The sequence below is a fragment of the Fukomys damarensis genome, unplaced genomic scaffold (assembly GCF_012274545.1).
Source record: "Fukomys damarensis isolate Sample0158 unplaced genomic scaffold, DMR_v1.0_HiC HiC_scaffold_36, whole genome shotgun sequence".
Classification (NCBI taxonomy): domain Eukaryota; kingdom Metazoa; phylum Chordata; class Mammalia; order Rodentia; family Bathyergidae; genus Fukomys; species Fukomys damarensis.
The window spans coordinates 19,577,728-19,589,373 of NW_022900948.1; the positions used below are offsets into that span (position 1 = coordinate 19,577,728).

The 11,646-nt window shown below is 34.5% G+C and overlaps 1 protein-coding gene across 3 annotated transcripts in view; it reads left to right on the top strand.

The window, feature by feature from the left end:
* The window catches only part of Znf189 (zinc finger protein 189), a 12,739-nt gene extending 5,899 nt beyond the window's left edge, over positions 1-6,840 (top strand). For all 3 annotated transcript variants that reach the window (XM_010614343.3, XM_010614344.3, XM_010614345.3), the window contains exon 3: positions 4,778-6,840. In XM_010614343.3, coding sequence (XP_010612645.1) covers positions 4,778-6,495 — 1,718 coding nt within the window. In that variant the 3' untranslated portion in view covers positions 6,496-6,840. The remainder of the gene's footprint in view (positions 1-4,777) is intronic.
* The last annotated feature ends 4,806 nt before the right edge of the window (positions 6,841-11,646 follow it).

Here is an 11,646-nt window from a genome sequence, read left to right on the forward strand (position 1 = left end):
TAAAGTGTATCCATTTCTGCGTTACCATCTCCTTTCCTTCTCTTCCCTCAGCTACCATATTATTAGAACTTTAAAGATTATTAAGCTAGCATAAGCCAACAAGGGAATTATAAGGATGTAGGGATATTTTATAGAGTTATGTCAGCATGATAGCTGAACATCAGGAAACAGCTGAAACCAGAAATTGAATCAATCTCAGTGAGTCAGAAATTGTTCTGTCCTAGTTACTTTAGGTTGCTATAATAAAATAGCATAGACTGGGTGGGTAACTTACACAAAAGACATTTATCTCTCACAGCTCTGGAGGTTGGGAAGTCCATGATCAAGGTTCTGACATACTCAGTTCCCGGTGAGGGCTCTCTTTTAAGACTTGTAGGTAGCTTTCTCACTATGTCATCACATGGGTGAGAGAGGAGTAGCAAGGCCCAAAGAGCATATTGTCTTTGTTCTTATAAGACCACTGTAGTCCCATCATGTAGCCCCAACCTCATGACTTCATCTAAACCTGATTACCTACTGAAGATACCACCTGCAAGTAGCATCACACTGGGTCTTAGGGCATCAAAAATATTTTCAGGGAGAACATTATAGTAGTCCATAACATTCTCTTTTACTTTGTTTCTTTCTCATTGGCAAACTAGTTTTTCCTCCTTATGCCAATGTGTTTGTATCATTCTAGCTTCTGAGTTGATAGGTTGCAAATCTAGTCATGTTCAGATTTAAATTTCATTTTCCAAACCTCCTGGAGAGCAACAATTTTGAGTTAGTTGCCTACTGTAAGTAAATTAGCTATGACCAGAGCATGGGACTATATATAATTATGACATGTAATCACCAAGTCCAGATCCAGTAGTCATTTCAAGGGTGCTCTGTGTAAAAGACTACATTCATTTTCTTCATCAGCCTGTGTTATTAATTTTTATGCCAGTGTCATTGTTTAATTTACTTTACCAAAATGTTATATTTTATGAGTTATTCTTTAAAATTCTTTTTCAAGATGCACTAACCAATTGTCTATATTCTTCCTGTTGAAATTTAGATTTCTTAGGGTTGTTAATTGGTTCATGTGATTTTTAGTGTAATGTTTTTAGTTTCATAAAATAGTTTGAAAAGTCTAATAGTATTAAATTTCTTTAGCCAATTTGATTAACTGTCCTTTTATCTTTCAAAAAATGTTGCTTTATGAATCTTGTACATTTCTTTATTTCTTCATCCTTATTGATTTATTCTTTGAGATGAGGTCTTTTTTGTTGCCCAGGCTGACCTCCAACTCCTGGGCTCAAGTAATGTTTACGTGACCTTCCTGCTTCCATTTCCTTAGTAACTTGGATTACAGGCATGACTCATCATGCTCTGCTAGAGCGACACATTTCTTACTATGATTATTCTTTATTCCTAGGCTTTATATCTTTTGTTAGTACTATGAAGAGTGTATTTGTGTTTCTTGTACATTTCTTTATTTCTTCATCCTTATTGATTTATTCTTTGAGATGAGGTCTTTTTTGTGGCCCAGGCTGACCTCTAACTCCTGGGCTCAAGTAATGTTTACGTGATCTTCCTGCTTCCATTTCCTTAGTAACTTGGATTACAGGCATGACTCATCATGCTCTGCTAGAGCGACACATTTCTTACTATGATTATTCTTTATTCCTAGGCTTTATATCTTTTGTTAGTACTATGAAGAGTGTATTTGTGTTTTATTTACTAACTGGTAAATAATATTTAATATGTATTAACTGGTTTCCTTGGTAGTAAGAACTAGTTTTTTAATATAGTTGCTAATATGTTTTCATTTGATTCTTTTAGGAAGTTAGGTAGATACTCATATATTCTTATTTGTTTGAGTTAAACCTCAAAACAGTATCCACTGGGTAAGTATATAGATTCTTTTTTTCTTTTCACAAGGAATTTACATCCAGTGGAAGAGATAAACAGATAACAAATAGTTTTGAAGTGTAATATAATAATGGTATCTAGTGAAGTTTCTGATTATGCAGTATCCACTGGGTAAGCATATAGATTTTTTTTTCTTTTCACAAGGAATTTACAACCAGTGGAAGAGATAAATAGATAACAGTTTTAAAGTGTAATATAATAATGGCATCTAGTGAAGTTTCTGATTATGGAGTTATAAGCAATAACATAAAAATTGGTAATAAAAAATAGAACTAAGCCTGTTGGATTTGGCAGAGACTTTGTAGAGAATCTATTGCTTTACTAAATTTTAAAGAACTACGAGTTTGCCCCGTAAACAGTACTGAAGTACACTTAATAAAAGAGATATGCAAAAATATAATATGAAAATGTTATAACACAAATAGCTTACCTACATGAAATATGATAGAATGAGCAAGATGTTGAGTTTAGGTCTAGACCATGTTATGAAGAGTTCTGAATATGATAATAGCAAGCTCTCATTTGATCTCAAAGCTGAATCTACATGTGATGATGTGACTGCAATTCCATTTTTGAAACATCTCTCTAGAGTAACTAAAGTAAATATAATTTGAATGCAGCTCAAAGACCAGGGCCAAGGATAGTTAGATGGGTACATGATTATAATGTTTAAAAGGAGAAAGTAGATTCTAGAAAGAAATCAATTATTTCAGTGACTAACAATAAGAAAAAGGAGGGAAATCTAAGACTTTAGAGTAATTGATAGTGGTGCCTCTCAAGAGGTAATTAACAGTGGAGAAAGACATTACTTGGCGATGTCCAAGTTCACTGTGAGCCCCTTATGAGGCATCTAACTAGCAATAACCTGAAGATGTAAATGGAGAGCAAGTAAGGATATAAAACTAGCAATTAGGTATAACATTTTCTGTCAAAGGCTGATAAATGAGGAGGATTTATTAGGAAAAGGAAGAACTACCTAAAGAATGTAATAGCATAGAAAGCAGAAATAGGTTCAAATACTGCTGAATAAAATAAGAACTGAAAAATCCCCATTATGGTTTGAAAGACATTAGTGACTTGATGAGAAGTTTCCCTATGTGTAGCTTGTGGAATAAATTGAATGAGAGGAGGTTGAGCATGGTTATTTTCCCCCCAGCATTTGGTTTTCATCAAGGAAGGGACTTCAGGTTCAAGATAAAGTTGGACATATTTATATGGTGGTAGGAAGCTGTTAATGGAAAGTGTAAATTGAAAAACTAAGAAAATAATTGAACAATTGCTCTGGGATCAGAGTGTAGATGGATTAGATTTGGATAGGATGGCATATATCTTCATGTATTACTACAGGTTATTTTATAGGTGAAAAGCAGAAAGTTGAGGGAGTTTTTTTATTCCTTTTTGTGTGACAGGAAACAGTGCACTGAAAATGTATTTGAGAGAGAATACTGTAAAAAGCCTGAGAAGAAATCAGAGTGCTAGTACTTAATTAGAGTAAAAGAAATAGTGTTTTTGTTTTGTTTTTCTTTTTAATAAAATACCCTAATAATTGGTTTGAAGTAAGTTATGAGAAAATCCATACATGACTGCAGTTAAAAGACTAGTAATCTGAGAGAAAAGGGGGCTATGAAAAAACAAAGTATTTATTTAGGGTCAAATAGGAATCTCTTAGTTATTGAATCTTCTAGTTGAATTATCAAAGAGGCCGCATAAGCTGGAAAATCAGGAAAGAAGTCAGAGATAGCCTTAATATATATTAAGGGTCTTGTAGGGCACTCTGTTGAATCCTACACCATTATCATATATTTTCTTCAATGTGTGCAAGATTTATATTTCTCAGATGTACAAATTGTCAGTTGAAAAAAGATGGTGAGACTTGGGTCACATATCATTAGACGGTTAAGAATCATTTGTACTTGAAGAATGCTACGATTTGTAAGGAGGTCATAAGCTGCCATAGATTGCTTTTTTCTTCATTTCTATCATTCTCATCATGCTCTTTTATACTTTATATTGTCTAGATCATATAAACTGTGTCACTTCAATCCTTTTTTTTAAAAGAAAGCCATTTTATCTATATAGGAACTACTTTTTATTTAATATTTCATCATGTTTTATCCATTTTTTCTCAACATGTTTCATTCAGTAGTGACTTCATGTGTTATCTTTGAGTCCTACTTCATTGTGTAGTGCTTAGAATGCTTTTGATAGTAAATTCTTATTCATGAATAAATTATAGCTTTCCCTAGTTCTTTCTCTTTTATCTTTGCTAGATTCCTCTTTGGATTCCTTTCAGTGAATTTTTTGGTCTACTCATATTCCAATAATGCATTCTCATCTTAAATTCTCTTGAACCTATTGTTTTCTTCCCATGATATTCTTTCTGCCCTGATACCCTGGTTATTCCCACCCCTACCTGTTTTCTTTGTTTAACCACCTTACCTTGTATTATTCAGTATTGCTTTGTCAGTTTTCCTTCTAACTCTGCTTGCTCCTCTGTGTCATTCTCTGAATTAGGAACATTCTTTATAACTCTCTCCAAAACCCGTTCATTTCATCAGATAACGAATATTAAATAATAATATTTAGTTGGGCATAGTGCATTATAACTTTAGTCCCAAGTACTTAAGAATGGAGACAAGAGGAACTCTTGAGCTCAGGATTTCAAGTACAGCCCTGGGTAATGTAGCAAGACCTTGTCTCTTAATAATATTTTTACAGCTTGTATTCTTTGAGAGGTAGTATTTTAAATGATTAATATATATGAAATAATTTAATCTTCACAATAATGCAGTGAGTAGTACACTATATTTTATTTATCTTGATTAACTTATTTTCTGACAGTTCTTGACATTAAGGAAGTTGTCTGATGTTTGTATTTCAGATGTTATGAACAGAGATAAGGAGGAAGAACCAACTGTGAAACAAGAAATTGAAGAACTTGAAGAAGAAGTGGAACCACAGGGTGTTATAGTTACAAGAATCAAAAGTGAAATTGACCAGGATCCCATGGGTAGAGAAACCTTTGAACTTGTTGGTAGGTTAGATAAACAGAGAGGTATCTTCTTGTGGGAAATACCACGGGAATCTTTGACCCAGGAACAGAAAATGTTCAGAGGAAACACTAACATCCGGAAGAGAGCAAACACAGAAGAGAAATGCCATAAATGTGAAGAATGTGGAAAGTGTTTTGTTCGTAAAGCCCATTTTGTTCAACATCAAAGGGTTCATACTGGTGAGAAGCCTTTTCAGTGTAATGAATGTGGGAAAAGCTTTAGTCGTAGTTCATTTGTTATTGAACATCAGAGAATTCACACTGGTGAGAGGCCCTATGAGTGTAATTACTGTGGAAAAACCTTTAGTGTGAGTTCTACCCTTATTAGACATCAGAGAATCCACACTGGAGAAAGGCCCTATCAGTGTAATCAGTGTAAACAGAGTTTCAGCCAGAGAAGGAGCCTTGTTAAACACCAAAGGATTCATACAGGTGAGAAACCCCATAAATGTAGTGACTGTGGGAAAGCATTCAGTTGGAAGTCACACCTTATTGAGCATCAAAGAACTCACACTGGTGAGAAACCCTATCACTGTACCAAATGCAAGAAAAGCTTTAGTAGAAATTCACTGCTTGTTGAACATCAGAGAATTCACACTGGGGAAAGACCCCATAAATGTGGTGAATGTGGAAAAGCCTTTAGGTTAAGTACATACCTTATACAACACCAAAAAATCCACACTGGTGAGAAACCTTTTCTTTGTATTGAATGTGGAAAAAGCTTCAGTCGGAGTTCATTCCTTATTGAACATCAGAGGATCCATACAGGTGAACGACCTTATCAGTGCAAAGAATGTGGGAAATGTTTCAGTCAACTTTGCAACCTCACTCGTCATCAGAGAATTCACACAGGACACAAGCCTCATAAATGTGAGGAATGTGGAAAAGCCTTTAGTAGAAGCTCAGGTCTTATTCAGCATCAGCGAATCCACACTAGGGAGAAGATTTATCCATACAATGAAACTAAGGAAAGTTTTGATCCAAACTGCAGTCTTATTATACAGCAAGAGGTCTACCCTAAGGAAAAATCTTACAAATGTGATGAATGTGGAAAAACTTTTAGTGTCAGTGCTCACCTTGTACAACATCAAAGAATCCATACTGGTGAAAAGCCCTACTTATGTACTGTTTGTGGGAAAAGCTTCAGTCGAAGCTCTTTTCTTATAGAACATCAGAGAATCCACACTGGTGAGAGACCTTATCTGTGCAGACAGTGTGGCAAAAGTTTTAGTCAACTTTGTAATCTCATCCGACATCAGGGTGTTCACACAGGTAATAAGCCTCATAAATGTGAGGAATGTGGAAAGGCCTTTAGCCGAAACTCAGGTCTTACACAACATCAGAGAATACATACAGGAGAAAAACCTTACAAGTGTGAGAAATGTGACAAAAGTTTCAGTCAGCAGCGCAGCCTTGTCAACCACCAGAAGATCCACGCAGAGGTCAAAACCCAAGAAACGTATGAATGTGATGCTTGTGGTGAAGCCTTTGATTGCCATATTTCTCTTATTCAGCATCAAAAATTGCATACTGCATGGATGCAATAAAATGTGGAAAAATAGGCTCAATTTGAGACTAGCTACCCAAGTGCAGTTTTAGTATGATTAAATGTGGATTAGATTTAATGGTAAATTGTCCTTGACCTCAAGCAAATGGTTTCTAAAGATCTTGTGAATAGTAGACAATTGCCCATGGGCAATTGACTTCCAACTTTTGTTTTCATGATCATAGAGAAAGACTAATTTACATAAACATCTTAAGCAAAGCATGTGGAAGTACTCTGAAGGACAAAGTTGAGTTAGTACAAGGGAACTGGGAGCAAAAGGCACTGATGTTAAAAACTGAATCTTATGCCACCATCTCATGGTGGTCCTTGCAGTTCTATGATAATGTTTGGCTATGCATGCCAAAGCCCAGTGATCAAGCTTATGTAAGTTGTCAAAGTCCAGATGTCATTGAAACCAGTATACAAATGTTTTTTCCATTGGTAAGTCAACTGTTTGACATGTGAGTTAATGAAAGGTAGTTTCAATACCTGGTGGTGCTCAGATCAGTGAAATGGGTGAGCCATTAACTTTATATATAAAGATTATGTGAGTAGTTAACCTAGCAAAAGTGTTGTCAAGGAATCTTTGGGAGTGCCTTTTTCCCCACAAGATGGGCCCAAAATATGTGAAAGAAAATACTTTTGGGTGACATCCCATCTGTGAAAGATATTTGTAAAACTAGATGATAAAGCTTATTACTACGCTACCAGGAGCATGTGAAAGTGTACATATTTTGATTACCAATAATTGGAAATAAAAAGACCTGGAGTTCATGCTAGGAGGCTGAGATATTTTGGTATTGCTTTGTGTTTTATGTTAACTAGATTTTGCATGCAATTTTAAAGTCTTTATTTCTGTTGCTAGGGCTTCCCTTAGTTCATGGTGATTATAAACCCATTAAGAATCTGTTTTACTTATTAAAACCTGTTTTGTTTTTTGTTTTGTGTAAGAGTTTTTTGTTATTTAGTGTAAAATCACTCCTCTCAAATACTATTTTTAAAATTAAGGATTTGAAGGAAAGTTACACTCATTTGTCCTTGTGGCTAGTTAACATTTTCTGAACTAGTCCATGCTCTTCAGTTTCTGAGTGTACAGGTACAAGTCATTAGAACTATGTAATTCCGATAGTTACAGCTACTGACCTTTTTTTGTATGCTGTAGTGATTCTAAAAATCACCTTCAAACCTCTGTCCTTACTTCTGAATGTCAGATGTTTGTATACATAAATGTTAATATGGAAGTTGTTATGAATATATAAAAATTACCTATCTTTGTGAACTCCCTTACTCAGGTACTCTTAATATACAAAGTTCATTACCAATGAAAAGAGTTTTTTTTTTAAAAAAAGACCTGATTCAGCAAGATTTTAAAGTTATACCAGTGGTTCCCAGGCCAGAATTTCAACTGATAATGATATTCTTAGACTTGTTCTCAATTATTTTTTTAAATGCCAAATGTGTTTTCACTGAAATCACATTAAAACGTTTCTCTGCTTTTCCCTGAAATTACTGTTTAATACAGAGCAGTCATAACAAACCATTTAGAGAAAAATGCCCAAACTGCAAACTGAAACCCAGTTACTTACTGCAAAGTACCAATAATGCAATTAAATGTGAAACTGAGGTTTTCATTTGGAAAAAACAACTCATTTACATCTTTTATCTTGAAAGAAAAGATGCATACAGTAGGTTCACCACTGCTGGTTTAGAGTAATGATCTTGTTCACTGAGGGATAAAGATAACCTGGTATATACTGCTTGTATGAGTATATAACCAGTAGTTACATTGCTTAGCAAAAGTTCCAGCTGTTTTTTATTTAACATAATTCATGGTCATATATGAGATTTTCCTATTGCATAATTTTTTTAATGTCCTTGAATATGAATCTGGACTAACAAAACTTTGTTAGCAATGGACAGTTCATTCTTGACTATTAAAAACAGCCAAGAAAATTTTTTTCTTTTATTGGTACATTTTAGGTATACAGTACAGTTACATTCATCACTGGGATCTTGTTCCTTTAAATGCTGTATCTTGGTTATTTTTTTCCCCTTTTCCATTATTTTTCCCTATCCCTCCCACTTCATTTCACAGTGATATGTACTCACCCATGTTTACAGCAGCAGTGCTTGTCATAGCTAAAGCTTGGAAACAGCCTAATTGCCCATCAACTGGGAATTGGAGAAAGATGTGGCTTTTAATAAAATGGAGTACTACTCAGCCATAAAGAACGATAAACTAGACTTTTATAGCTAAGTGGATGTACATTGAGGACATTCTCAAGTGAAATAGGACACACGTGTATATACTGAATAGTTTCTCTGGTGTGAACAGCATATATCACTGTGGTGTGATTCTTCTAATTCTTTTGTAAAATACCCAGCAGAGGGATAACTGGGACAAATGGGTCTTCTAGTCCTTGTATCTCCATATTGATTTCCACAATGGTTGAACCAGTCTGTTTTCCCATCAACAATGATGACGGTTCCTATCTCACAACCCCACCAATACTTGTTATTGTTGAGTTTTTGATAGCAGCTATTCTTTCTGAGGTGAGGTGAACTCTCAGTGTTGTTTTCATCTGCATCTCTCAAATGATAAGTTATGTTGAACATTTTTCATATGTTTATTTGCTACTTTTGCTTCTTTGAGAAATGTCTGTTCATTTCAGATGCCCATTTTTGAATTGGATCTTAATATTTGGGGGGTTTGATGTTTTTGGGTACTTTATATATTCTGTATAGTAGACCTTTGAGGAACAGCTGGTAAAAATGTTTTCCCACATTGTAGGTTGTCTCTTAGCTCTGTTTATGATTTTCTTGCAGTGCAGAGCTTTTTTGAATGATGAGATCCCAGTTGTTGATTCTTTGTGCTAGTTCCCATGGTATTGGGGATTTGTTCTTAAAGTCTTTTCCTATGCCAATGTCTTCCAAGAGTTTTACAGAACCTATCTTCCAACAAATTTAACATTCTGTTTTAATATTTAAATCTTTAATCCACTTCCATTTTAGTTTACTGCATGGCGAATTATAGGGTTCCAGTTTTAATCTTTCACAAGTTAAAGTCCAGTTTTTCCAACACCACTTATTAAAGAGGCTATCTTTCCTCCAGTGAGGATGGTTGGCTGCTTTGTCAAAGATGAGGTAGCTGAGTATGTCTGGAGTTGTTTCTGCATCTTCTAATCTATTCCACTGATCCTTGGGTCTGTTTCTTTGTTAGTACCATGCTGTTTTTATCACAATGGCTTTGTAGTGTAGTTTCAAGTTGGGGATTATGATACCCCCTGTCATATCTCTGTTGACTATCTCTTCTGATTCCAAATGAATTTTTGTGTTTTCTCTAGTTAGGTAAAATATACTGTTGGGATTGCGTTGAATCTGTATAGCAGTTTTGGAAGTATGGCCACTTTCACTATATTGGTTCTTCCTACCTAGGAACAAGGGATATCTTTCCACTTTCTTATATCCTCTTTGATCTGTTTTTTTTTTTTCACAGTGTTGTAGTTTTCAATGTAGAGGTCTTTTTCTTGCTTCATTAGATTGATTCCTAGATATTTCATTTGGTGGGGGGATGCTATTGTGAAAGGGATTGTTTCCCTAATTTCTGTCTCAGTAATTTTGTTATTTGTGTACAAGAAGGCTATTGATTTTTTGAGTGGTGACCCTTGTATCCAGCTACTCTACTAAATCTGTCAATTAAATCTAGAAGTCTTGGTGTAATTTTTCACGTCTTCTATGTAGAGTATCATATTGTAAGCAAATAATGACAGTGTAACTTATTCCTTTCTTTATTGCTTTTCTTTCTCTTGTGTAATTGCTGTGGCTAATGTTTTCAAAACTATATTGAACAGGAGTGGTGATAGTGGACATCCTTGTCTTGTTCCTGATTTTAGCATGAAAGTTTTCATTTTTGTCCATTTAGTGTGATGTTAGCTTATTGGTTTGTCATAGATAGCCTTTATCAAGTCAAGATAGAGACCATGTATTGCAATTTTCTGCAGGGTTTTTATCATGAATGGGTGTTGAATTTTGTTTAATGCTTTTTCTGCCGCTATTGAGATGATCATATGTTTTTTGTCTTTGACTGTTAGAGTGTATTACATTTATTGATTTGCATATTTTGAACCATCCTTGCATCTCTGGGATAAATCTGACTTGGTAAGGTGTATAATCTTCTTGATGGCCCTTGTATTCTGTTTGCAAGTATCCTATTGATGATTTTTGCATCTATGATTATTGGGGAGAATGGCCTGTAGTTCTTTCTTGGTTAGGTCTTTCCCTGGTTTTGGCATCAAAGTCATACATTCTTCTAGAAATGAATTTGGAAAACTTGCTTCTCTTTCAATTGTATTTGAAAGTTTCAAAAGTAGTGGCAATAGTTCTCTAAATATTCTGGAGAATTAAGTAATGAAGTCATCAGGATCTGAGCTTATCTTTGTTGTAAATTTTTCATTACATTTTCAAGTTCACTGATTGTATTTGGCATGTTTAGAATTTTTCTATCTTCTTCATTCCACTTTGGAAATTCATATGTATCTAGAAATCTGTCCACTCTGTATTTCCATTTTATTAGAGTATAGGTTCTATTGAACATGAGCAGTTAACCTTTACTGTAAAAGTGGGCAGATACTATACTAAGAGCAGGTCCAAAAATTATTTATCTAAAATCCTTGATGTGGGCTGAGGCAGGAGTATTGCAAATTTGAGGCCAGCCTGGGCTACATAGTGTGTTCAAGACGCTACAAAGTAAAACCTATCTCCAAGAAATAAAATGAATTTTAAAATTTTTTAAATGATAAAATGTGTAAGCATAAATAATCTTGAGACCATATATGTCTTGGAAATTGAATTTTTCAGATTTTAGAGAGTAAATAAAATGTATATATTACATAATTCTCTTCAAAGTGTCTTAGGAAGCACCTAATCATGAAAAATTAGTATTTTAGCATCCCAGAAAGTGTGTTAATGATAATGGCTAGCCCAAGGTTAGCTTTTGTTGAAAATTTAGTGTTCTGAGCTTTGTGAATTTTGAAATTGTGGAGCGGTTATTGAGACACATCCATTTATCCTCTCAACAATATGTAAAGATATATTTCTTGTTTTGAAGATTAAGGAACTTCTAAAAAGCCTGTTGAAAGAACAGTTTCTATAT